The sequence below is a fragment of the Penicillium verrucosum genome, assembly GCF_028828655.1.
Source record: "Penicillium verrucosum strain IBT 35672 chromosome Unknown utg000003l_segment0_segment0, whole genome shotgun sequence".
NCBI lineage: Eukaryota > Fungi > Ascomycota > Eurotiomycetes > Eurotiales > Aspergillaceae > Penicillium > Penicillium verrucosum.
The window spans coordinates 4,559,295-4,585,641 of record NW_026643212.1 but is presented as its reverse complement, the minus strand read 5'-3'; the positions used below and the strand labels follow the sequence as shown (position 1 = coordinate 4,585,641).

Here is a 26,347-nt window from a genome sequence, read left to right as displayed (position 1 = left end):
TGTGTATATGATATGGATGGAGTCTGTATCTCACTAATGTTGGAATACGCATGTCGTATTCATCCCATGGTGTTCCCAAACATCTGGCTTGAATCTAAACTTTTCGATCTACGGCCAGTCTGAGTACTGACCACCACAACACAGTTATTTGTCCTTGTTGACCCAGACTACTCTTAAGCCCTTGTGGGGGACTATGCTTTGGTGAACTTCAAATACATCACCAATCCACCAATCCAGACAACACGGCCCTGGTACCTGTGGTTGTTCTTACTCGGTACCAGGTGATGGCAAGGAGAGGCGCAGGATGATTCAATGCGCTATATGAACCCCGAGGCACGTGTCAGTACTCGTTCCCATTGAATGGGCAACGAGTCACTGTTGGCAACACATGCTGGCGCCAGTGTCTATTAGTAGATCTTGGGATGATTGATTGTCGTTTCGAATTATTTCCCCGTATAAAAGACACTCGTTATGATGAATCGACTTTCAGCTGAGTAAACAATTCTTTCCCCTTTTGCATAGGTTACGCTCTTGGTGGAATAATCAACAGAAGTATAGTCCATGTTGGCCTGAGGCACCAAACATGTTTCCCGTTGCGTCATTCCGCGCCAGGTCTCGTTCGACAACCTATCTGCGGACGACGCAGAACAATGAAATATGCAATTCTTACGCGGAATACACTAAAGCGGTCTTCAATAGCCTGCTACTCATACGGCCAGGTTGTATGCCACTCTAACAACAGGTGGTATCACGGGTCTCCATGCAGACACAGACCAAGTCTCGAACCGCGATTAGAGGACCATGGCAAAGTAATTGTCGATGAGTACTCAATCATCCGTGATAAATATGGTTTGTTACTTTAGACTTGAATGGTATGGGCAATTGCTGACTCGTGATTAGCTGCACCAAAATACCCTGTCGTTCTGGCCCATGGCTTGCTCGGGTTTTCTGAACTCCGCCTTGCTGGTCCATATCTCCCCGGTGTTCAGTACTGGCGTGGAATCAAAGAGGCCCTGACGGCGCGAGGTATCGAAGTTATCACGGCAACAGTGCCTCCATCTGGCTCCATTGAGGCGCGGGCGGAGCAATTGGCCCAAAATATCGAGGCTGGGGCTCGAGGAAAAGATGTTAATATTATTGCGTATGATGCCACCATGTACTGGTTACATATTTGACATGTTCTGACTGATTTCTGTATAGGCATAGCATGGTGGGATACCTTAATCATTGCGATAAAGTTAATGCTTACCTGTGATTAGGGGTGAGACATAACAAGAGGATCATACTATACAGCGCAAGCTAATTAATGACTTGCAAAGTGGTCTTGATTCACGATATATGATTAGCCACATACGACCGGAGAAGTTCAAAGTCTTGTCACTGACCACTATCGCATCCCCGCATCGAGGTCTGGTCCATCATAGCTTTCATTCGCCTTCCTGCTAATTGTCTATTAGGCTCATCTGTAGCGGACTATGTGATTGATCAAATTGGAGGTTCGTCACTATTTACTCACTCACTGGGACGACTTAGAAGATAACATTGATTTCTGTGCAGCCGATCGCCTACCTCAGATCTATTATGCCCTTAATCGACTAAGTGTCGAGACAGGTGCATTCGCTCAACTAACACGGAAATACATGACTGAGACCTTCAACCCCAATACCCCAGATGTGGATGATGTCAGGTACGTGCCACATATTCTCCCCACCTTACGCCCTGCCAACATTTCCTAGATATTTCTCCTATGGAGCAGCAGTGGAGCCAAGTATATGGTCTGCCTTTCGGCTTTCACACCGAGTACTTGCGGAGATTGAAGGACCCAATGATGGCCTAGTCAGCGTGTCTAGTAGCCGCTGGGGAGGCGATGCAGGCTACAAAGGAACCTTGAAGGGCGTGAGCCATCTAGACCTAATCAACTGGACCAACCGCCTTAAGTGGCTAGTCGGAGAAGTAACAGGCAACAAACGGAAGTTAGTTGATTGCAGATTATATTTTGGGAATCATGCTGATCTTTATGCAGGTTTAACGCCATTGCATTTTACTTGGATATTGCAGGTATGTGTTACGGTCTGATTGGGTCACTCGAGACTAATAAGCTGCCTGTTCACTAGACATGTTGGCCAAAGAGGGACTGTAAGAAAGATATAATTGGATTTCCATCAGCCCTGTTGTGGCTGGATTCGGATTTGATATGGGGAAATTCTGGTGCCTGGAGATGGAAACCGAACACTTTTCTTCCTCTTTCTTGCCTATTTACTTATGTATAAACATATTATTGTATGAAATCAATCTAGTGAACCTGTCAATTAGTAAAATAGACAATTGCATTTCGAAATAATGTATTTACCCAGATATGTAGCTGTAAAAGCATGTACAAACACAACCGTTGAAGTTATAGCGGGTACTAGCGGAATTAAGGCCTTTGTCTTAGAAATGTGGCTATGACATGATTGAGGCGCAGCATATTAAGTCTAACCTAGACCTCGAGCCTCTAAAGCTGCAAAAGTCCCTGATTATGCTAGAGACTTGTGGCAGTTGTACATTGCTTGGCAGTCAGTTGATCCCATGAACGCTTGAAACGTCATTCCGAGATCCTTCACATATAATCCGCATTTCCCCCTCTCATCTCACAGCCCCACGCCTCGCGCTGAGATTGCCTTACTTGCATCTTCCAACGGCTTGATACTTGTCGCATTATATTCTAGCGACCCTTTCCCCCCCATTTGACTCCTTCGAACGCCGGCACCAACCGAAGAGAGAGCCCCGCCAGGGCCCCGGGCGCCCGCCGCCATGTCCGCAAATATCGTCTTGGACAGCCGCCACACCCATTATACAAATCTAGACTTCCTCAAGGGCAAAGTTGTGCTACAGTTACCGACGGAAGCAGCCATTGGGGCCATTCAGGTCAAACTGGAGTGTGAGAGTCGCACTCGTCTATCCGGTCCCAGGAACCCCCAAAATGTGCACTCAGACAAAAAGCGAACGGAGATTGAGGTCCACAAGGTGAGAGGATGTGGTTTATCGTACTTATTGGCGAGATAAAATATCGACTGGGGCATTGGTTAACCAACGAATGCAGATATTGTACAAGGTTGCTACCGTCTTCCCGACACCGGGTGTGATGCAGAATGAGTCCCCTGCGCCTACATATACCTTTGCCGCAGGATCATATGAGTACCCTTTCGAATTCAAGGTAAAGGATCTTTTCTATGACAATTAGAAACACCTTTAACGCTTCGCTAGTTCCCCTTCAATAATTCATGCAGCACCACCAACAGCATGCTCACCAATCTGAGCTTCTCCGGGTTGAAAGTTGAGGTAGCTAAAGACACAAATCGACATGTCAGAAAGACTCTCCCGCCATCTTTAAGCGGGTTCCCGGGTGTAGCAGATATCAAATACTTCGTCAAGGCAACGGTCATCCGGCCGCAGTTCTACAAAGAAAATATCAGATCGGTAAGTGATATGCTCAGATAATTCGCCATTATCACACTTGCTAATTGGCTTCGCAGATTGTGCCTCTTAATTTCCTTCCAATTGAGCCACCAAGAGTCGGGAATCCCAATGAGGAAACCTACGCCAGACGACAACACCAATTCTCCAAACCCCAGATGGCATCTAAAAAAAAGACTATCTTCTCGCGGGGATCTTCTTCTACACCCCGAGAGTCAAATCCACAGCCTCCACGGGTGTCTGTGGATGCTCGACTTCCCAACCCGTCTATTCTCACTTGCAACGAACCTGTCCCCCTCCGTCTCCTTGCCAGAAGGCTGAGCGAGGGACGGGACGCAATCTTCCTTCAGATGTTACAGGTGGAACTAATATCCTATACGAAAATTTTAGCCCATGACCTCAACCGCACTGAAATTACCTCATGGGTTATCATGAGCCGCAGCAATCTGGGTATCCCGTTAGGCAAACCAGAGGACCCCGTAGGCACTGATTGGACCATTGACCCAACCCTGTGGAATCGGTATCCCTTGCCCAACTCGGTGGCACCGTCCTTTGAGACATGTAACATTGAAAGGTCTTACGAGCTGGAAATTCGAGTAGGCTTGACCCATGGATTCCAGGTATGTTGAATCACCAACCCCTAGAGATGTCTCTTGGCTGACTATGGCATAGCCTCAACTTATTGTTCTGCCCCTGCGAATGCCAGTCAGAGTATTCTCGGGAATCGCTCCACCACAAGCTCTCCTGGATGCAATGGCCGCTGCATCACTTCAACCATCATCATCGCCCTCTAAACAGCAAACCCGGCCCAGCTTGCCAACAGAGGTAGGAAGCAGCCGACCACCCATGCCACCACGGCCAACCGGCGAGCCTGTACCCATCAATTCCGGAGATGTAAATGACGACGCACCACCCAGTTACGAGGATGCCATGGGAGACCACCTGAGTCCAGTGGATGGACCACGCCGCGAGTATCACCCACCAGACGCCTCATCACAACGCACAGTAGAATCTGGAACTGATTCCAAGTCCGCAGCCCAACCGGGTAAGGCGCTTGAGGATGAGCCCGCGGCAGAAGGGTCCTCGGCGCCTCATCGTCGAGGCAATCGTGCTTCCACAGAGTCCTTCGACATGCTACCTACCACACCGCCGGAGTCACCATCTGGATCGCCTCCCACATCCCCCATGAGACGTCCAGCGAGTATGATGAAACTTCCTCGAAACACCGTTGATGAAGAAAGCCCGCCGCAATATGAGCCTGTTGCGGGGAGTCAGCTGAACGCTCCCCAAGCTGTGCAACGCCAGCCTTCACGGAATAATCTTCGTCCTATGAACTTGGGTGTTCCTAACCGGAAGCCTGTGCCGCGAAGTTCAAATCCGCGAGGCTAATGGGCTCAACAGGCTGTTTGATTTCCCTAGTTTTGTCATATTCTCTCCTCTTTCACGCTAAGTGGGGTTGAAATTAGTTGGGGCTTCATAGCACTTTGTGCTAGTGATTATTCCAGCACTCATAGCATTGCCCATTAAACGAACTGCATTATTGCTACGTTCGAACTCGATACCCCGTCAATTTTCAGTGATGAAAGGTGTTCTAAATACCTTATTCTTGAAATGCATCATAGGTCTCTGGAGGTGTTAATGTTTAAGGGATCTTTAATTGAACCCATCGGGTGTAGGGGTGTAGTGCCCGTTGAACGCAATACTTTTCTTACATACAGTCTGAAGAATGAGCCCAATTCAATCAAGCCGATATCATTACATCAAGCCAGTATATAAATAGGTTTGTTTACGGGAATATCTCACGCATGGTATACATTTTCACTCATCAATGTACATTATCGGGTAACTAACTATACTGTAGTTAGTTAGAGTAGTCACAGTCTATCTAACATTGTATATTTTCCTAAGCTTCGTCACATTAGAGACGTTGATTTGCAGATTTTAAGCCACTTTATCCTACATACTAGCTACAACTATATAAAAAGACGTCCCAAGACATAAAGATGTTATATCGAAAAGGGAACATTATGTGCGCTAGTCCAAAGACGGCTAGCGTATTCTCCACGCGGATTGAGCTCTGCTTTCTTCTTCCACTTGTGCTCAAGCTCATGTCCAATCCTATGGGCATCTGTCCTCACATTGTATCTTAATCAAACTCTGTTAGACCAACTCGGTTGACCCCGCACCGAAACATTACCGAGTAGTCGACTCGAAACCTCCAACAGCAACACGAAAAAAAGTCCATTCACCGCGTCAATGATTTAGCTCGCGACTGACCATCCACCATGCGTCTCCACCTTGTTATCTCACGGCATGGCCTACCGGTCACGCGCATTCTCTGGACCACGACTTCGTCTACTTCTGCACTAGGCGAGTATGGGGCTCAACGCCCGGCATCAACAGCAGCTGTCGCATCGTCTCGCACCCCGAACATCGCCTTCTCGAATGGCGGGTACACGGTTGCACAACTTCTCGAGGATGTGAATGAAGTCGTGCCGCTGGAAACTGAACCAAGTATCTTTGATGCGGAGTTCAGTGGCCAGTGGGGATTGGAAGATTACGTTGTCGAAGTTGCTGGCTCGGAATGTCTTCATTTTATGGAGGTTGATGGGTTGCTCCGAGATGGAGACGAAGTTGTGTATGTGCATGTAATAATTGTTCTAAGATTGTACACTGAACTAACTTCTCACCTTCTAGTATCCGCGCCCTTCAACTGGCAGATCTCCGGACCAGAAGGCTCTGTGGTCGCCACCAAATTACTGCCGAGGGCAAGCATCTGATCGACGGCGTGCCTTTTGGGTCACCGTTCTTGAAAAGAACTACCTCTACGCGACCTGCAATTACCATACCCCCAAGGAAGAAGCGACGCACGGTTTTCTCTGGCTGGGAGCACGCTCCAGAGTTTGCGGCTGACGAAGTGCATGCCGACGAGGAAGGTGATGGAGAGTGGCTTCCGCCTCCAAACACCGGGTTCGGGAAGGAACTTTCTATTGTGCCCCCCGAGCATGAAGAGTCTATGGCCACGGTTATTCGCCATCCTGTTGACCACACCGCGGGATCTGACAGTGAAGAGGATATGTCTGAGATGCCTGAAATTGAGGAAGATGAATTGGAGAGCGAACTCCAAGCGCTCAAAGAGGACTTTGAAGAGCCTTCTCAATTTGTTGACATCAGAAACCAGACTCGGAATGCCAGTGGGCACCCACTACGTGCTACCTCGATAGTCAAACGACCAACTTCCAAGGGGTCACTTGCAGCTGCCTCGTCTCTTTCCAGCAAGCGGTCTCGCGCAGAAGACTCACCTCCAAGGACCTCCAAGGCTGTGAGATTCAACAAGGGAGATAAGCAGGAGGACGAGGATATGCCTGATCTCCCACAAGTTCCGCAAGTTCCACAGGTGGAGGAAAGTGCTGCTGAAGCTTCCGATTCCGATTCATCCGACTCGTCTGCGTCTTCCTCCGATGGCGATTCTGATGATGATTCTGATGATGATTCTGATGATGAATCTTCGAGCGAGGTGCAGCCTGCGACAGAGGCACCTTCTGATTCTGATTCTGATTCATCCTCAAGCTCCGAAGATTCCGATTCATCAAACTCGGATTCTGAAGAGGAAGCCCCCGCTCCTGTCAAAAAAGTGCAACCAGTTTCTGTGGGCGCTCCTGGTGAAGGGTCCATCCGCACCAAAAAGAGTAACAACCGCATCAAACTACGCCGCCGTCTATCAAAGCTCAAGGAGCTTGGTGCTCTCCCCGCAAAGGCAGGCTTTGATGCATTGCGGGAGTGGGAAAACAGCCACGAAGGCTGGCATACTCCGGAACAATACCTTAACCCGGAGCCATTCGTGAAACCGCGAGAACCTGTGGAACCGGAACAAGTATCTGCCGAATCTTCCAGCAAGAAGCAAAAGAGAGAAAAGAGAGAACAGGAGCAGAAGGAGTTCGAAGCCAAGCGCCAGAAACTGCTTTGCGATCTTGCCTCAGGTAATGGTGTTGATGTAAGCGAGACATCGGAGAAGGAAAATGTCGCGCCTGCCGCATCTGTCGTCGGAGAGACCCCTGTTCCACAAGAAGTGCCCGACAAGGATCGGCCGGAGCAGGAACCTTCGAACCGGCGTACCCTGGACATAGCTAGCTCACGACGCATGCTGTTTGGATCTCTCGGAATGCGAACCCCGAAGAGCAAGGAAGACGAAGAGGAAACACGGAGAAAGCTCGCTGCCAAAGCTAGTGCGTGTGGGCGCCGAACCAAACCTTCTAAGAAAGACGCGCAAGAAGAGACCGACCAGATGCAAGAGGATGAAGATGCATCCGACATTGATTGGCAAAACAAGCTTGTCATCCGTGCTGTCGAGTGTCTCTATCCCCAAGTTGATATGACCGCGCCTCCTTATCCTTTTGTTCAACGTTGGGACCAAGAAGCCAATACATTGATCCGTGAGCTCAAGGGCCCCAACAAGAAGCGGAAGAGAAAGCAGCGTGTTCAGGTCTACGAAGAATATGAGCAGGAGGAATACGATGAAAATGGGAATTACTACGGCTATGATGAGCAATACCAAGGCGGAGATGACCAAACCAATCATGAGGGTTATTATGAAGGTGAGGCCGATCCGCATCATGAGGGTCATTGGGAAGGCGAAGCTGCTCCCTACTATGAAGGTCATTATGCAGGCGAAGCAGAAGGAGATCAGATGAATTATGACGATGCTCCGGAACCTGAAAAGGCTACCTTCGATGACCTACCTACGATCCCCGCCGACATGAGTTCTGTTCCTGATTTGACCGAGAGCGAAGCGAAGGTCGGCGCAATCATTGCATTCCGGCAGCTAGACATGTCCAAAGCCACGAACTGGCAGCCTCAGATGTCTGAGTACCGAGTAGCTGAGGTGCGCTCTGTTAAAGACCATGGAGTGATTGATGTATTACTGGCCAAGCGAGATCGAAAGCCCCGTTCAGCATCCAGTGAGCATGATGAGCCCCGTCAATTCAGCAAGTTTGAAGTACCAGACCTAGCCAATGACGAGGGAGATGATGATGGCTATCGGGAGCTTGCCTTTGCGGAACTCAGCGATCCGAAGCTTCTTCAACCCGCAGCACAGTCGGGTGCTGAATCTGAGGACCAGAATAATACTCGAGAAGGTAGCATGTCAGTGAAATAAACTCTGATTGATGGCTCATGCTTACTTGTCCAAGTGTCTCTGTAGTTCAAGAATCCGTACCGAATGCCCAACCAGCCCTATCTGAGGAAATGTACCTTGACGACACAACCTTTGTCACCATTGGAAATGAAGTCAGCCGTCTTGAGTCCCCGCGTGAATCCCCGGGAATGCCCGATGAGCCTATCCAACAAACTCCTGGCAGAGGCGTGCCGCAGATCCAAATCCAGAGAGGATCTGATGAGCGCAGTATTACACCCCCAATCCCGTCACCTTCTTTCACTGGATTTCACTCTGCTCGATCCTGGCAGCAAATGACCCCTGGTGTTGAGCTCAGTCGCGAGCTTGAAGGCCATACTCTCATCGGAGGAGATACGCCATCTGCTTTAGTCAGTCGGGACGAGGATCCTTCCACGATGTCATATGCTTCTGCAAATCAATCCTTTGCCGATGATCCTGAGGACCAAGAAATGTCTGAGCATCAAGAGCATGAACGCCAGGTCGTTAACGAAAATCTCTTACCGCCTGGCGAGTCGGGGGAGAGTGGTCCTCAGTCTGGTTCACTTTTATCCACCATTGACCGTAATGTTCACGATGGTGCGTCTGATTCTGACTCTCTGTTTGTGAAAAGAGATACGAAAAAAGAAAAAGACAATGCAGCTCCCAGCAGCTCTTCTGAATCGTGGAAGGATCTTTTGAACAGATTAAGGAATGGCCCATCGGAGCCAGGCGATTCACTCGTCACGAGCGATGCCGATGACAACAGCGGCAATGACAACAACGACGACGACAATAGTGAAGGCGGCAACAGTGAGGGCGGCAACAGTGAAGGCAATCAGAGTCCCGAGCGGCTGGAAGACAGCGTACAGCACTCCTACCTAGATCTCAATTTCACGCCGCTTGACTCCCCACGGGTATCCAACTCGCGCTCTCCCAACCCACCAAGGAGTGCCCAGCAGGATGTCCAATCCCAAAAACAAACCTCATTCCCTTTGGCATTTGAAACGGGATCCCCCGCCACATCTACCCGCTCCAAACTCTCCCAGCGGGTGCAAGAATCCGAATCCGCCTCCCAAATCCCCGCCTCCCAGACATCCGAAGTGATTGACCTCACTTCCAGCCCACATGAATCACCTGAGCCCAGCAGCTCCAATTCGAACCCATCACAGCGCTCCAAATCTGCAGCGTATGGGAAGTCGCAACGTGATGAGGACATTCCTCGCTCGTCTGGACGTCCACCCCGAGCTTCTACGGGGAGAGTCCAGCACCTGGTAGAAGTGAGTATCAGTCCTTCTAGTCAGAAGAAGAGGCGCTCGTCGCGAAAGTTCTGAAATATGCTTTATGGATCGTTATTGAAGTTTGAAGAGATATGGATGTCCTGTTGGCTGTTGGCAATTCAATTTACATTGTCTGTATATGTATGGACGCAGAGCGATGGCGTCTAGGAACCTTGCACATTCATTTTATTCCTGGACATTATTTTATTTCGGCTGGAGGTCAATACAATTTTATGATTATTCTGAATGTTCTTGCTGATGACAAACCCCTTGGTTGTTGTATACTTCGGTACGATATTGAGGCCAATAGCGATGACATGAACCATGAAACCGAGGAATATGTCTAAGTAGTCAGATAGTTAGTATATGGTGTATATGTACGGGCGTATATTCATTTTATTCGTCATTCATAAAACAAGATATTCTGATGTAGATCAATGACAAAACCTTGCTCGTGATTGGTTGGATTCATCTATCCAGTGATGTCAAGTGATGTATATACTTCAGGTCTATTACACGACCTACAGCGACCTACAACGACCTACAACGACCTACAACGACATACAACGAACTTATATCTTCCAAAGTATTACAATCAAATAGATTGAAACAAAGAAACCAACCTATTTAAGGAAAAATCCCTTCTGTTTTCTCTTTTTTTTTCCCTCCTCCTTTTTTCTCTTCTCCTTTTCCCCCTCCCTTTTACTTATGTACCGTTTAAGTACGTGGCCATCTCTCCAAGTATCCCGGCGGTGTAACTGTCTACTCTGGTCATTACGCCATACTCCCTCACCCCGCATATCCAACTTACTCTTGACCTATTCTTCTTCTTCTTCTTCTTCTTCTTTGTCCTACTCTTCTCTTTCCTCAATATCTAGTACCCATTCATCTCCATTCAACTCAATTAAACCAATCAAACCAAAGCGCCATCTATCCAATCTATCAACAATGCCCCAAGAATACAAACTAAAAGACATCTCCTCCTTCGCATCCCTCAACTCTCTAGACAAGACTGAGGCCGAAATTGAAGGCATTGAAGATGGGAAAGTTCTCCTCGTCAAGCTGGACGATAAAGTTCATGCCCTAAGTCCGCGGTGCACGCATTATGGAGCACCGCTGAAAAATGGTGTCGTTACTGGAGATGGAAGGCTTACATGTCCCTGGCATGGAGGTGAGTTTTCTCTTTGTTTAAATCTCTCATTTTGTTCAATCAAAAGGAAAGAACAAATAACTAACAGCATACCATATATGCAGCCTGTTACAATGTCAAAACTGGCGATGTTGAAGACGCCCCAGCTCCCAACGCATTGAACAAGTTTGAAATCTTCGAAAGAGAAGATGGTGTATACATCCTTGCTAAAGAGGAAGATGTCAAAGCAGGACAGCGCAATCCAGTTGTGAAATGTAGCGTGTCAGAGCCCAAGGAGAAGGTGGTTGTCGTTGGAGGGTAAGTCAGACTTTCTTTTTTTTTTACCTCATCTTGCACATTTCACGTGATATATTTCACTTGTCGGTGTGTATGTGCGGATGGGCGGGCATTTGGCCAAGCGGTTGTCGTTGTCGTTGGCGACTTGTTGGAAACAAACCGCTTGTTTGGAACCCGCCCATCCTCAACTTGAGTGCCGCTTGATCTCGAGTTGCCGGATCGCCTCCGGGCGATGACTTTTTTATTTTTTGACTTTTTTTACGGGATGCTATTCAAGTTACTCCTCATTGCTTCTCTGCTTCCCAGTGCCTACACAATGTCTACACAGTGCCCTCAGTGCCTACTATGCACATGTTTCTACATTTCCTCCCATTCAGATAATTACATACCCACACTAACACCAAACAGAGGAAGTGGAACTCTTGGCCTGATTCAAGCTCTCCGCGAGCTGAAATACCCCGGGTCGATTACAATCATTTCCCAAGAGCCCGATCTAATCATAGATCGAACCAAGCTGTCCAAAGCTTTAATCACAGACCCTGCCAAGATCCAATGGCGTCCACGAGAGTGGTACGCCGAAGCTGCCATAGAAACTATCACAGATGAAGTGACAGCCGTGGACTTTGACCAGAAATCCATTTCCACCAAATCTGGTCAGAACATCTCCTACACCAAACTGGTCCTGGCAACAGGCGGCATCCCACGCAGACTCCCACTGCAAGGCTTCAAGGGCGAACTAAACAACATCTTTACCCTCCGCACAATCCAAGACGTGCAGTCCATCCTCACAACCGCCGGCCAAGAAAAAAGAAACATCGTGGTAATCGGCAGCTCCTTCATCGGCATGGAAGTCGGCAACGCACTCTCAAAATCCCACAACGTAACAATAGTAGGTATGGAAACCTCCCCAATGGAGCGCGTAATGGGCACCCAAGTCGGCCGAATCTTCCAATCCAACCTAGAAAAATCCGGCATTAAATTCAACCTCTCGGCAAACGTAAGCCACGCAACACCATCCCCCTCAAACACCAACACCGTCGGCGCAGTCCACCTCAAAGACGGAACAGCCCTCCCATCCGACCTCGTCATCCTAGGCGTCGGCGTCCGTCCAGCAACAGACTTCCTCCGCGACAACAAATCCATAACCCTCGAAAAAGACGGCTCAATCAAAACAACCTCCCACTTCCTCGTGCCAGGCCTGCAAGACTCCGTCTTCGCTATCGGTGATATAGCAACATACCCCTACCACGGCCCTGGCGCTGACGCCGGCGGTTCGCCAGTCCGCATCGAACACTGGAACGTCGCGCAGAACTCGGGACGTGCGGCTGCGCGTGCCATCGTGCATGCCCGGCGTGCTCCGCTGTCATCTTTGAAATATAAGGCGTTTATTCCGGTGTTTTGGTCGGCGCTTGGGGCGCAGTTGAGGTACTGTGGTAATCCGGTTAATGGGTATGATGATGTTGTTTTGCAGGAGAAAGGGGAGGCTAAGTTTGTTGCGTTTTATACGGCTGGGGACACCGTTGTCGCCGTTGCTACCATGGGGGTTGATCCGGTTATGGTTAAGTCTGCGGAGTTGATGAGGGGTGGGAAGATGTTGCGGAAGGGGGAGATTGTTGGTGGTGCGGATGTTTTGACTGTTAAGTTGTGATATGAATGAATGGATATTGGGATATGATAGGGGGGTTGAAGTTTGGATACTAATCATTAGGATAGGTTGTCGGAGAGTAATAGTTTGAATCAAGTGTGTTTTATCTTTAAAATGTTCAATTGGCATATACACATTCGAATTCGAATCGGAAAATAAGAACAAGCAAACCGGAACGCCCATCCAGGATGTAGTCAACAGTGATGATGTATGATATCGGTGCTCATGCAGACATGTATACAGAGCGAATTTATTCGTCCTTGCTCTTCGACTTGGAAGACTTGGACTTCTTTTCTTTCTTCTCGGTCTTCTCGGTCTTCTCTTTCTTTTCCTTCTTTTCCTTCTTCTCCTTCTTCTCCTTCTTGGGGCTGGCATCAAGATGCACATCCACAGTCGAGAGCTCCTGCACCGTCGACGCCGCCGGGACGTTCATCACGGGGACAGACCCAGAGACCTTCTGAGACGCCGGGAAGAAAGACGGAGGCAAAGACTGTCCCTGGCGCTCAGACTCAGAGAGCCTCTCCTCCTCCTCGACAGAAAGCATAGTTCCCTCAATACTGAGGAACCCACGATCGCGCTCAGAGCCGGGAATAACATCCACGTCAACAACACGGAATCGCACAGATCCACTCACACGGTGTCCAGAAACAGACTGGAAGTAACCGGTGTGGGCAGACTCATCGTCCTCCTCAGCGTTAATCGCGATCTCCTCCTCGGAAAGCGAAGCAGGCTTGAAACATTCCTTCTCGGCGTCGAAATCCGCCATATCCTTATCAGAGCCTGAGTCGTCATCGGTCTCAGCCGGCGTCTCAGCCTCCTCACCAGGCGGAACCCATTTCCAGTTCGAGGGCAGACGCTTGCGCTCAACGCCGACAGAGAACAAATTGAATACCACAGCACCGAGGAATCCCTCCGACTGCACATTCACCCATCCGTCAAGGGTCTGTCCGCGCTTCGGCCGGAACATCAGGAACGTAGCAGTCAGATAGACGTACAAGACACCGTACTCGTCTGCTGTTGTGGCGAGTGTAAGCGGCTGCGGATTCAGATCCGAGGAAGCGCGGGGATGAGCCGGCGGCTTGCTGGAGATCGAGGCATTGGAATAAGCCAAGACCACGCCCTTCAGCGGGGGAAGTAGGTCAGGAGCAGTGGCGAGAGATGCTCAGCCAGCAGCGAGGCCAGCGCGTGCGTCGGCGAGATGGAGATGGGCGACAGGGGCAGGTAGAGGGTTGCTGTTGTGAGGGTGAAGGGGGACTCGGGGGTTGAGTCTTGGGTTTGTGGAGTTTTTGAGGACGGGGCTTGCTTTCGCTTTTTGGATGGTGATGCGGATGGGGATGCGTCCTTTTTGGATTTACGTTTGCGCTCTGCGTCCGCTGTGCGCATTGGCAGGTTGTCGATTTCCATTGCGTCAATTGCCATCGTGGAGGCAATTTGGGCGCTCCACGGAGCTTGTCGGGTCGATGTGGAGGGATTGAAGTGCTTCTTTTTTTCCTTTGGGCGTCGAGAACTTTTTTTTTTCATTTGGCTTTTGGTATGACGAGAGGGGAAGGCGGTGGGGCAGGGCGGTGACGGGGTGGGACTATTTGGGGAATTGCTCTTTGGGGGTCTTATTGTTGTAAACGCCAAGTGGCGCTTAGACGATCTATCTTTTATCTTTCTGGTTTTTTTGTTTGCTATGGTGCAGCTGGGATTATCCAGTTGATATTGATTTACTCGACATGGCGTCGCTTTTGCCTTTCTTCGGATGGGCTTTTCTCCCCAATGTGAGTGGAGCGCGATGCGGAGCTATACAACACGTGGAATGAAAGCTGATACGAATGACAGTATGCCACATCATTCCTACAAAGTGTCTACTATGGAATAACCATACGCGCGGGCGAACCCAAGCCACTCCCTCAGACCCCGCGGTATGAGCGCCATCGTCGCCGTATCTTCATCTTCGTGATCACCAGCTACCTCCTCTACACGCTTTACGAGACCTTCTACCAGGTCCAGCTGGCAGGCGATTACTACCAAGCACTAGGTGTATCTCCATTTGCCGATGAACGCGCAATCAAGTCGCGATTCCGCCGGCTCGCAGCTCAATATCACCCCGATAAAGTCGGGCTGGACAGCGGGTCCGATGCTTACTTCCTGTACCTTCGACAGGCGCAGGAAACCTTGGTGGACCCAGTGAAGCGATTTGCGTATGACCGGTTCGGGACAGCTATGCTCGGATGGGGCGAGCAGAAAACCATGCGCGACTTCCTGATGACTTCGTTGGTCAAGTCGATTGTCCCGCAGTATATCGGCGGGTTTATCACAATGCTTGTGCTTAACTGGCTATGGTGGGCGAATTGGGGTCGTTACGTGAGTGCACAATATAAATTACTGGAAGAGTTTCAATTGTTTCAATTGCATAAGCTGACTCCGTTGTTAGTGGCGGTTCTACACGTTCGCCGCAATGCTGACCCTCGAACTCGGCTTGATTACGCACCCGCAGGCTGTGTTCATGCCTACCACATACCTTCCTATGACGCTACAAGCTTGGCTCCCTAAAAATTCATTCTACCTCCTCCCCTTCCAGATCCTGACGCTAGCACGCCGCGCCTCCATCATGTTGCACATTTTCATCTCACAAGCCGCACCGCCCACCGCCAAAGTTGCCGGGAATGGGAATGGGACCGATAAGATATCGCCGCAGACTGTGCAACGGATCGGCGAGTTGATCCAGTTGACGCGCAGTACGGATATGGAGGCGACGCGGACGCTGCAGATGGGTCTGGCACCTTTCCGTGGTGACCGTGAGAGTGTATCAACACTCCGGCGGGGTATGAAGGAAGGGCTGATTCTCGGCGGGGTACGATCCAGTCCTGAGGTGCAACGTGCTGTGGCACAAGTGGTTGAACGCCGCAAGGCCGAGAGTGATAGTAAGCACGATTGATTGGATTTTCAGGTGTAGACTTGAAACTAGAGGTTAGATGTATATTTTACATTCTTTTCATGATATTGTATCCATGAATTCTTCGTAAATCGACAAAATGTATAGTTTATTTTGTGCTTTATTCTGGACGATCCCTTGGCAGTCGCGTAATTTGGGAATTCTTTTGGTTCACCCGTGGACTAATCGAAGTTTCCGTACTTTGTAAGGGGCTTTGTGAGAACATTGAAGACTCGTGATACTCTCACCAGATCTATTGAGAATGGGTCCACCTGGACTTGATCTCAAAGAGATGTGAGGATTCTCTATTTGTAAAAGACTTAAAAGAAGAAAAAAAAAAAAGAGCATATCTCTCTCGACATCATGCGGTCAGTAAGTTATTTTCGGGATGCAGCGGGTGGAATGAGATCCATCAACGGGTTAGGGTTGGTGGTCAGACTGTTGGTTTTCTGTCTACACCCAGATGATCTCGATGACCTAGATGACCCTGAAGATGTTGAAGATGTTTCAGTATTCAATTCAAAATTAAACACAAGAAGTTCGAGAAAGAAAGAAGAGAAGAAGAAAAAAAAAAAAAGAAATGAAGTATATCAGTAATATGGTATTGTATGTATTGTATTGTCATAATTCAGTATTAAGGTCTCCCTCGTTGGTCCCTCGTTAGTTCCCAAGTTTGTAACATTCGAAAATGACCGTACAAGGCCGAAGTCCACACCTTCAACATATCCCCCTGTGCTTCACCTTGAATGAGTTTTTCTACGATGAGAGGGCCCACGATCCCTTTTTTACTTCGCCCCTTCCTTGTTTTTCCTTTTTTCCTTTTCCTTTTTCCCTTCCCCTTCCCCCCATCTTCTTCACTCCGGACTATGCTATCGACTACACATACTACTTCTTCTTCTACATCTATAAGAGACGGGCGGTAGAGAGAGAGACACACACCACGTCACGGTGAATTGCCTACACTTCCGTCACCAGAAATTCCCCTCTCGACCATCCAACCATATCCGGTACCTTCGCGCAATACCCAACCACCCCCATCATCATCATCATCATCCATCATGCCCGCCGCCACTCCAAATGGTCGCTCTCGCGCTGGAGCCAAGAATTCATCCAACTCCTTGATGGTGGTTCTCAAGCTATCTGGGGGTACTCTCCAGCAGTTCGCCAGCCCTAAGATTAAGCTTAGTCAAAATAATACCACTAACATTAAAACCAACGACAACTCATCACCAGCTTCATCCGCCGAGCTTCTTCCTGTCCGTCCATCTTCTGCCGACAATGGCTCCGACGCCGACGCCATTTCTACACCCGCCACAGGGGCAAATGGAGGTGATACACCGCGTCGGAAGGGAGTTCCGGGTCCCAAGCCTGGCAATAAAAGAACAAAAGAACAAACCGACCCTACTGCCAAGTCACGGGGACGCCCTGGCCCCAAGAAGAAACCTAGACTGTAAGTAAACCTGACACACGCTCCAATGCAGCATCACAGTGCCAGGAGAAAAATCAATTAAATACTAACATATCATCTATCTTAGTGAGGAAGGCGATGCTACGAAAATCCCGGCCGCACAGCGCCTGGGACCAAAAGCCAATACGGGAGCCATCAATGCCGGTCTACGCGCACTAGACCGCACCGGAGCCGCGTGTCGCAGATGGGAGCGTAAACCCCTACAGCTACGCAGCTTCACCGGCATTATGTGGCAACTCCCATCCTGGCGCACACCCAGTATGTCCAAGTCCGATGACTCGACCGATGGCCAGGTCTCAGTGATGCGAAGTGGCGACAGCGATACCAAGCCCACACTCCATGCCCCCGGCACCGATACGGCCAATGGCAGCAGTGCAGTGCCTAGTGAGAAGAGCAACTCTGGAGATGGTGATATCACCCCTGCTTCTCATCTCGTGGAGCCCTCGTCGCCGGCCATTGCTATGACAGCTTGAATATGAGTGTGACGAGTCCGGATGTGGGTTTCGTGCTGTACTTATAGATTTCGCATGACTTTCGTTTCTTTTCCTTTGGGTTTTATGTCGGATCTGGATTTGGCGTCGGTGGGAAGTGTTTATGGCTAATGGCTTTTCTCTACGAAGGGCTTGTTTTTATTTTTTTATGTTTATTTTATATGTGCACGGGGTTGTTAGCCGGGGATCTGGCTTATTTCACTGGGTATTTGTGTTTTGTATCATAGCCCTTTTCATCTTCTCTTTTGCTGTTTATCAGCTATGTTTCTATCTGCTCAAGGATCTTTGCTCTGGGAGCATAACGCAGTTAATTTCGTTCAAGTTCTGGTTATACTCGATGGTATAGGGCTATATACTTGGATCTATCCAGGTACCTTAGTACTTGGAAGTATACATCTGAACAAAGTCCTTGTCTGCCCGACTCCTAGTAGTACAGTAGCCGAGCTTTTCCTTTCCAAGTCCACATCAGCTCGTGACATTATACTCTTCTCTCCCCTCTTTTCCTTCTTATCCCTACTCCGTGTAATATCCGGATTCCGTTTTCCCCGCAATCTATGCTTGAAGAGGATTCGTGATTTCTTCTCTAGTTATTTCGCTATTACTAGGTTCTACACAGCTTTTTCATTATAGAATCTTGGATCTCACGGCTTCGTATTACTCTTTCGACATAATAGTGAGGTCGCGACGTGGTAAGATCTGCTGCTTTCGGACCTGTCAGGCAACACTTACCGTGAACGTCTTGTTTCCACGCATTATTTTACTTATCTTTTTACTTTCCACGCACTTTTGTATCCGAAACAGATCTTATTACCACGCACTTTGCCCACTTTGGCAGTGACTTCGACACGACCACGTACTTGAGAGGTTGCTATCTCCACCCGCACTTCAGACTACTACAATGGTTAACACTTACCACCACGCACTTACAGTACCCCCTCAACCTTACAAGTCAAACGAAATCAACGAAATCAGAAGTGTGGATCTCCAGCCAAAAGCCAGAAACAAACACGAACGCAGAAAACGGTGGCCTTGATTTCATGGCATCATTTGGGGGGCGACCCGCGAACATCATGGCCGATGCTCCTTTCCCCCATCCGGTGGAGCTCGAGCTCCAACCTCATACCCCAGCATCCCCTCCATCCCACGCCGTTCCTCCTACGCCTCCGTATTATCTGGCAACGCATTTCCCCCAATCTCTAGTTCCTTTTCACATCTCCTTAACGACTCCCACCCAATCTTCTACCCCCCGTCCGACAGCCGAGTCCACCGGGCTCCGTTCGGCGTGGATGCCGCAGACATGCACATGAACTCCGCCTGGAGAAACACAGGTTCAACAGAGTCACTTCCTCCCTGGTCTCGTAAATATGCCGGCTTTCTACGCTCGGTCGAGTTTCCGCACGGTCTAGGCCTCACCGACATCCCGACCTTCCTCACCCCATCCTACCTCCGCAACTCCCGCTACATCGCCCGTCTCGAGACTGCTCACCGCGCTAAGACCGCTACCCAACAACGAGACCCCTCATCTGCAACATCCAATCCTCCTCTCTCCGCCTCGTCCAGCAATGTCCATTTGCCCCGCATCGCCCCGTCGCACCGCGGCATGACATATGATATCATAGAGAAAGAACCGCCCGCCCCGGCCGATCCCCTCATGCCGTTGCCCAGTCAGTGGAGTTCTGTAGACAAGTTTTCCGGCCTGGAATTGTCCAACGAGAACTTCGATGTGCGCTACACTGGTCCTATGCACAAGCATGACCATGAAGCTGCCGCCTTGCGCGCGGATCACCCGATGCCGCCGCAGTGCGGGATCTATTACTTTGAAGTGAAGATTGAGTCGAAGCCGAAGGAGGGGTATGTGAATCAGCTACTCGGTGGATATTGGATTGTCGAAGTTGACTGTTTTTTTCTAGCATGATCGGTATTGGGTTTTCTAGCCCCAAGGCGTCTGTTGAGAGGCTGCCCGGTTGGGAGACAGAATCATGGGCTTACCATGGCGATGACGGAAAGTCATTTTTCGGCGAGAGTCAAGGACAAGGTCGAGCATATGGACCGACTTTTGGTGCTGGTGATACAGTCGGATGTGGTGTCAATTTCTCTACCGGATCTGCATTCTTCACTAAGAACGGGGTTTTCTTGGGTAGGTTTTTGTATGGGTCGTAGTTGCATATCTGAGGCTAACATTGACAGGAAATGCGTTCCACGATCTGCGCAGTACGAACCTTTTCCCGTCCGTCGGAATGAAGAAACTCCCGCCAGTACATCTCAAAACGAACTTTGGACAGGAACCTTTCGTTTTTGATATCGATGGCATGGTCAAGGTTTGTGCTGTCTGCATTACACACTCGGAAGATTTCAAGCTAATCCTCACCAGCAAGAGAGATTCAACGTTCTATCAGAGATTAACGAAACATCCACGGCTGGCCTCCAACCGCCGTTGGACGAGTCGACACTTTTGCAAGAGTTAGTTGCGCAGTTCCTAGCCCACGATGGTTACGTAGACACGGCCCGTGCATTCGCACAAGAGGTGGCCACCGAAACACTGGCCCTGCAGAACGGCCGCAACGAGACACTGAAGAAATACGAGGTCGAGGAAGACTGCGAAGCCATCAACCGGAACAGTAAGTCTTATACCTCTACATTCCTCCCAGCGCCAAGCCCCCACTGACAGCCCATAGAAATCCGCTCCGCAATCCTAGATGGCGACATCGACAAGGCCCTCAAACTCACCAAAGCCTACTATTCCAACGTCCTAGAAGACCACCCACAAATCCACTTCAAACTGCGCTGCCGTAAATTCCTCGAAATGATGCGACGCTCCAACGAACTCTCCGCGGCAACCGCCGCGAAGCGCCGGGACTCGACATCCTCCAACTCGCACGAGCACGCCGTCTTCGATCAGGAGATGGAGCTCGACGACGGGGATGGAGATAACTGGGCTGTGGACGGCATGGACACTGAAGATCCTGAGGTCGTCGCGCAGTTCAACCAGCTCCTCACTGAGGCAGTGCAATATGGCCAGCAGCTGCGTGCTGATTATCCTACGGATGAGAATGGCGGCGATAAGAAGCTGCTAGATGATATCTTCTCATTGGTGGCTTATCCTGATCCGAAAAGGTCTGTGCATGGCCATTACCTCGATGCCGAGGGGCGGGTGGCTGTGGCTGAGGAGTTGAACTCGGCTATTCTTGGTATGTTACTTGGGTCTATTTATTCTGTTTCTTTGTTTATATTTTCTTTGTTGATATTTGCACTTGCAAGAAACAACGCTAACACAGCATTGCATAGTCTCATTGGGCAAATCATCTGCTGCTGCACTGGAAAGGCTATATCAGCAAACTGAAGTACTGGTTAACGAGATCAGTGAAGACGGTGGCGCTGGGGCGTTTATTAATATTCGGGATGATATTCTGCTTTGATTGGCGCTGGTTAGGATCTTTTCGTTTCTTCATTGATGTTCCTTTTTCTGTGAAAGGAGCTACCGATCCCCGATGTTTCATGTTGATTTACTTCTACTTTGTTGACTCTCTGTTTCTTTTTGCCCCAGTTTCCTTTTTTTGTCAGATTAACTTCTACGTATCTCTTAGCCAGAATGATGAATCCGTTAGGACTTTTGAATGTTCACTAGTGACTTGTTCCCAATTTTTGTTCGTCTAATTAGGCTTGAATATATCTTCCTCCCTAACTTATTATAATAACACCCTTTCAGCTCCTTGCCTCCGTACTAATAGGATAGTTGTGTCCAATTAGGGTATGACGTCAATTTCATCTCTATACTTCGAGGCGGTGAAACATAGCAATATCAAAGCGGTAAGGCCTCGAACACCTGGAGGCTTATCTCATCCCAGCTGAATTCGGAGATCTCCGCTTTCTTCAAATCAAATGGAGTCTGATATTTGATAGTCTGTGATACCTCGAAGCTGCAAGGTTCTCTGATGATCAGGTCCTTCCAAACACTCAGCTCCCCAAGGGGCCACATTCTTAATGGATCCTCCACATAGCGCTGAGATTCTCAGCATCCCTACCCATTCCAGCGGTTCTACCACCTTACGCTGCTGCTGTGGCCGCAATGATTGTGCTTTACTAGAGCATAACAATGTAGCTCTCGAGGGCTTGGAGAAGGATCTGGAGACTGCCGCTAGGCTAGGTCAGGTACGTATCTTGTTCGAATATAGCGGCCCAAAAATGATGTGCTGTTGGTTGGGTATAACAAGACGCCAAGCTGTTCCTCGGCTGGCTGAGCCATGCATGTTTGATACATCAATTTATCATTCCTCACAGCACACTTTGTATCTAATTTCTTTTCCTCTACCCCCGCCCTCCCCATTTATACCACCCGGATAGCGCATTCTGCATACCTTGTGTCGACCCACTTCATTTGGAAGATGGCCTCCCTCAGATCACGATCTCCTATTCTCTCACATTGTGTTGGCGTCCGTCATGGCTACCTTTCATGATTATACTGCTCAGGCAGCATCTTTTGAGGCATCATCACTGACTTTTGCCCTACAGGCCTTGCTCCACCGTCATGAAAGTTATATGGCTGAAGCGGAAGAGGACCGTCATCGGTTGGTCGACAACATTGACGATCTCGAGCGAGAAAAGCAACAATTCCAAGCAGAAAATGCCCGCATCATCGAAGAGAATCGTAATTTATTGGAGCAACTTGACAATTTGAATCAAGCGGTCGCCGAGTCTGACGACCATGTCAAGTCCCTAACTAGAACGCTGGAGAGTACCGAGTTTGAGTTGCGAAGATTGACAGCGGCTGCAACGCGTGCCGCAGAACTCGAGGCCCAACTAGCTCTCATGGAGACAGAACAGTCTAAGCTTCAAGAGAGCCTTGTGTCAGTGCATGAAGACGAGAAATCCGCCGTCCAACGGTGGAAACAAGCAGAAGCCACCCTGCGAGACCTCCATGATCAAGTCGACCGCATTGAGAAAGAGGCACGCGAGGAGAGGGATCGACATACAGACATCGTCCAACGCATGGAGCGCAAGAGAGCTGTGGAGCGCGAGCTGGACAATGCAGCGGGCCGTCTTAAAGGTGCCGCTGCCGCCTCCGAACTCAACCGCAACGCTGGTGGTACAAACGTGGTCTCTCGTTTCGTCAAGGACATATTGCAAGACAACGCCAATCTGCAGGTCGGGATCATAGAGCTACGTGACATGCTTCAGAGCTCGAATGAAGAAGTACAGAATTTACGGGAACAGGTTATCTCTCATCAGCCGCTGGCCGGCATCGATGAGGAGGACAATACAGAGCCAAGGCATTCGACCACGCTGAGTGAGGAGCTACAAGCGAAGGAAAAACGACGTATATCTCAGGAATTACACATTCACCATCATTTCCACACACCAAGTCCAGCTCCAACTACGAAGAAAGAGAAAGGCACGCTCAGCCGTCGCGTGAAGAAACGCCGCCCCGCTTTGGGGAGCTCGGTAACAATGCACTCTGCGGCACGGGCACAATCGCCCCGAAGAGCCCCTCATCGCTCCCAGTCATCTGGATCCTCTATGTCAACCATTCTGTCGCAGACCTCGGTATCCATCCCACCGCATTCATCCTCCCGCCGCTGGTCCTCACAATCACATGCTCCGGACTCGCTGGCAAGCTCTCCTCGGTCCGCGTTCCGGACGTCATCGATATTTGATCGTGTTGAACGTGGCGCCGATTATTCTGAGCCTACCAGCCCTGAAAGCACTGTGTTCTCTTCGCCTTTTATGCAGGCACGGAACCTGAAGGGTCTTGATATACCGTTCCGGCCAATGGATGGATTTGATCACCATGATGCACCCGACGAACTATCCGCATATGAAGATGATCTCTACAGCCGCCAAGACTTCTCGAACATGGGCGATAATGCCACAAGAGAGCCAGCTATCCCAGAAGAATCGGAACCATCACCATCGGTAGCATACTTCCCACCTATGGGTGAGTCACTGACGACCACCGACGACATTTTTACCATGCATGTACAGCCTTCCTCCTTGCGCAGATCTTCTTCTCATGACAGCTTGCTCTCCGTCTCCGTTGCTGGAATGGACATTCATACACCCACCAGTCGCCACAAGCGAATGGGCGACTGGCATCCCGGCATGCGGATTCCTCAACGCATCTTGTCACCCAGTGTCGAACTACTATCAACACCCCCTGTGATTTCAGCCCCGGCCATCACAGCCAATCGTGCAGCGAGCTCAGAACACACATCCCAATCATTGCTTGCTTCCATGGCTGCCGGGAACCCAACCAAGTCCGATACAGCATCTATAGTATCCACAGACAGCACTAGCACCAGCTCAACCTCAACCCTCGGGCCTCGCAAGACTATGACGCTAGGTCGCCGCATGGGAGGCTGGGTCCTAGGCCGCTGGGGCGTGGCACCGGTTTCTGCCGACAATGACTCGCAAGATCCGACAAACTCATCAACCACGTCTGTGGCATCGTCACCTCCTACATCTACACCTACACCTACGCCCAAACCAATTGACCCGCTCGCTCTCTGCTTCAGATACCCAGGTGTGAACCAGAAGGGTCCGATAATGGGACTGCGGCCTCCACCTCCTGCTCCGATCTCAATTCATGCAGAAAGCATAGACGAAAACCTGCTGCGAGAGAGTCTAGCTGAATAGAATCGCTAGATTCCTCGCAACTTAAATACCTGCACTTTAATCATTGGTTCTTTAGCGGCTACGCTCGTTTTAATCTTGCATTTATTATTTCTTTATTTTTACTTTTGCATACTGCTCTCACGGTTTTGTTGCATTTCTTGGATTCCTGGTTTGGAATGGCGCGAGTTGCGATGATACCCATGCTTTCATCTTTCATTTCCTAACCTACCTAGATGATACCATGTGCACTCTTTGGTCCTTTCCCAATGTATGTTCTAGATAGGATCCTGTGTCTTGGACTTGACTTCATTGAGTACCTCAATACCATTGGAGTTTTACCCATCGAGAAGATCGAGTTTAACAATTTTGCATAGAGTTCCCTCAGAGCTAGTTATAAACAGTAGCAACAAGTTTTATGCAATCACTAACTTTTGCATCATTTGCATGATATCACATTCTCTATTCATATTCATTACCTCGTGATGTAAACGCAGTTCAAGTGGCTGCTTATTTCGTCCGCGAAATCCGATACGTCCGGATTGGAATGCTGGTCGAATGGAAGAAACCGGTCTGGTCTTCTGATGGTGTGGATTCGAACGGGAGGGTTTCAACAGCGAATGAGTTGGTTTCTGTGTTGTTTAGCGCTGCATAAGTCATAATCATCAACGTTGTGTTGTGTATGGAAGTCAAAACTCACCACAGGCATTCAAGAACGTGCGGAAGGTATGCTCATTGCGTAAAGTCGCAGCAATGATAAATTCTTTAATGTGGTAGTTCTCGAAAAGATCCCGCACAGTAGACAGGAGTAAGGGAACAAGATCGGTATCATAGATCTAAACATGTAAGCATGAAAACATGAAAACCAGGTAAACATAACAGCCCATAAAAACACCTACCAGATCAGCACCGAGAGCAACATCAAACCTCAGCCCAGTCCCCACTTCACCCTCACCCTCATCAGAACCCAACCCAGCAAGATCCCCCTCCCTCACCAACGGAGTCCCCCACTCCCAAACAGCAGGATAAATAGGAATAGACTCGGACCCATTCAAATTATGTCTGACACAATCACGAATATTATCAATAAGCGCCGGTTCACGATCAGTAACAACAACAGAGCGCACTCCAAGATGGCGCGCACAAACAAGCGACAAGAAGCCCGTGCCAGCACCGAGTTCGATAACACGCTTGTCGCGCACAAGAGCCTCGCCCGCTTCAGACGCCAGGAACGAACCGAGGTGCAGAGCAGCCTCCCATGTTCTATTTCCGGTGGTTCCAGCGGACAGAATCAGGCCGCGGGATTCAGAGGTCGTCACAGTGCGCTCCGGGCAGGTTCCCGTGCTGGAACTGCATTTTGGTGCTGTGTACTTGACTAACGAGAGCTGCTGCGCTTGTTGCAGGGCTGAGGGTTTCGGCTGGGAGACTAGGGTGCTCCAGCTTTCCATGAGATCGTCGTTGATCTCCTGTGGTCGTGGGAGGGAAGAGGTTAGATAAATGGAACATCAGGGAATGTAAAAAGTGGGATTTGGTTTTGCATTGGTGTCGGTGGATGTACATAGGATAGAAAAGGAAAAGATAGGAAGTTTAAATGCAAATGCAATGCAAAATGCAACATGTAAAACAAAAGGATTTAAACAGGTGGGTAAGCATACATCCTCCTCGGGGTTGGTAATTGATTCCTCGATGCGCGAGAGAATCTGTTTCAGCACTCGGCTTCGGTAGCTGTCTGGTGGGATAGGGAAGACGGCATTTTCGTTGAACATGCGCTCGTACAAGGCTGCTTGCACGGCTGGCTGAATCAGCACAGGGCCAGGTGGGAGGGCCAAGTTCTGCAGCTCGACCAGCTGGAAATATTGCGCTGCTAATTTGTCAATGGAGTCGGTCATGGTTGCTGAATGCACCA

The 26,347-nt window shown here is 49.4% G+C and overlaps 10 protein-coding genes across 10 annotated transcripts; 8 read left to right on the top strand and 2 right to left on the bottom strand.

The window, feature by feature from the left end:
• Positions 1-650: 650 nt before the first annotated feature.
• On the top strand, positions 651-2,114 carry N7516_009294 (triglyceride lipase; the record flags this gene model as incomplete). The annotated part of the gene is made up of 7 exons (XM_057222013.1): positions 651-849; positions 901-1,141; positions 1,320-1,408; positions 1,458-1,496; positions 1,558-1,687; positions 1,737-1,973; positions 2,024-2,114. 7 exons carry the CDS (start codon positions 651-653, stop codon positions 2,112-2,114), a joined length of 1,026 nt encoding a protein of 341 aa, XP_057072285.1.
• Positions 2,115-2,793: 679 nt separating this feature from the next.
• N7516_009293 (arrestin (or S-antigen), N-terminal domain protein) lies at positions 2,794-4,845 on the top strand (the record flags this gene model as incomplete). The annotated part of the gene is made up of 5 exons (XM_057222012.1): positions 2,794-3,006; positions 3,083-3,196; positions 3,247-3,459; positions 3,516-4,076; positions 4,129-4,845. The coding sequence occupies 5 exons, from the start codon at positions 2,794-2,796 to the stop codon at positions 4,843-4,845; spliced, it is 1,818 nt and encodes a 605-aa protein (XP_057072284.1).
• An 896-nt stretch (positions 4,846-5,741) lies between these two features.
• N7516_009292 (uncharacterized protein) lies at positions 5,742-9,939 on the top strand (the record flags this gene model as incomplete). Its single annotated transcript, XM_057222011.1, has 3 exons — positions 5,742-6,094; positions 6,154-8,598; positions 8,646-9,939. 3 exons carry the CDS (start codon positions 5,742-5,744, stop codon positions 9,937-9,939), a joined length of 4,092 nt encoding a protein of 1,363 aa, XP_057072283.1.
• Positions 9,940-10,833: 894 nt separating this feature from the next.
• Positions 10,834-12,959, top strand: nfr1 (putative AIF-like mitochondrial oxidoreductase (Nfrl); the record flags this gene model as incomplete). The annotated part of the gene is made up of 3 exons (XM_057222010.1): positions 10,834-11,056; positions 11,140-11,332; positions 11,720-12,959. The coding sequence occupies 3 exons, from the start codon at positions 10,834-10,836 to the stop codon at positions 12,957-12,959; spliced, it is 1,656 nt and encodes a 551-aa protein (XP_057072282.1).
• Positions 12,960-13,206: 247 nt separating this feature from the next.
• On the bottom strand, positions 13,207-14,375 carry N7516_009290 (DNA-directed RNA polymerase I subunit RPA43; the record flags this gene model as incomplete). The annotated part of the gene is made up of 2 exons (XM_057222009.1): positions 13,207-14,038; positions 14,104-14,375. 2 exons carry the CDS (start codon positions 14,373-14,375, stop codon positions 13,207-13,209), a joined length of 1,104 nt encoding a protein of 367 aa, XP_057072281.1.
• A 299-nt stretch (positions 14,376-14,674) lies between these two features.
• Positions 14,675-15,879, top strand: N7516_009289 (J domain-containing protein; the record flags this gene model as incomplete). The annotated part of the gene is made up of 3 exons (XM_057222008.1): positions 14,675-14,719; positions 14,781-15,305; positions 15,376-15,879. The coding sequence occupies 3 exons, from the start codon at positions 14,675-14,677 to the stop codon at positions 15,877-15,879; spliced, it is 1,074 nt and encodes a 357-aa protein (XP_057072280.1).
• Positions 15,880-16,934: 1,055 nt separating this feature from the next.
• On the top strand, positions 16,935-17,817 carry N7516_009288 (uncharacterized protein; the record flags this gene model as incomplete). Its single annotated transcript, XM_057222007.1, has 2 exons — positions 16,935-17,326; positions 17,412-17,817. 2 exons carry the CDS (start codon positions 16,935-16,937, stop codon positions 17,815-17,817), a joined length of 798 nt encoding a protein of 265 aa, XP_057072279.1.
• Positions 17,818-19,138: 1,321 nt separating this feature from the next.
• N7516_009287 (uncharacterized protein) lies at positions 19,139-21,264 on the top strand (the record flags this gene model as incomplete). The annotated part of the gene is made up of 6 exons (XM_057222006.1): positions 19,139-19,686; positions 19,746-19,972; positions 20,023-20,153; positions 20,207-20,453; positions 20,511-21,023; positions 21,121-21,264. 6 exons carry the CDS (start codon positions 19,139-19,141, stop codon positions 21,249-21,251), a joined length of 1,797 nt encoding a protein of 598 aa, XP_057072278.1. The 3' UTR covers positions 21,252-21,264.
• A 552-nt stretch (positions 21,265-21,816) lies between these two features.
• N7516_009286 (uncharacterized protein) lies at positions 21,817-24,465 on the top strand (the record flags this gene model as incomplete). The annotated part of the gene is made up of 2 exons (XM_057222005.1): positions 21,817-21,984; positions 22,345-24,465. 2 exons carry the CDS (start codon positions 21,817-21,819, stop codon positions 24,463-24,465), a joined length of 2,289 nt encoding a protein of 762 aa, XP_057072277.1.
• Positions 24,466-24,951: 486 nt separating this feature from the next.
• Positions 24,952-26,330, bottom strand: N7516_009285 (protein-lysine N-methyltransferase; the record flags this gene model as incomplete). Its single annotated transcript, XM_057222004.1, has 4 exons — positions 24,952-25,088; positions 25,142-25,277; positions 25,341-25,907; positions 26,097-26,330. 4 exons carry the CDS (start codon positions 26,328-26,330, stop codon positions 24,952-24,954), a joined length of 1,074 nt encoding a protein of 357 aa, XP_057072276.1.
• Between the last annotated feature and the right edge of the window lie 17 nt (positions 26,331-26,347).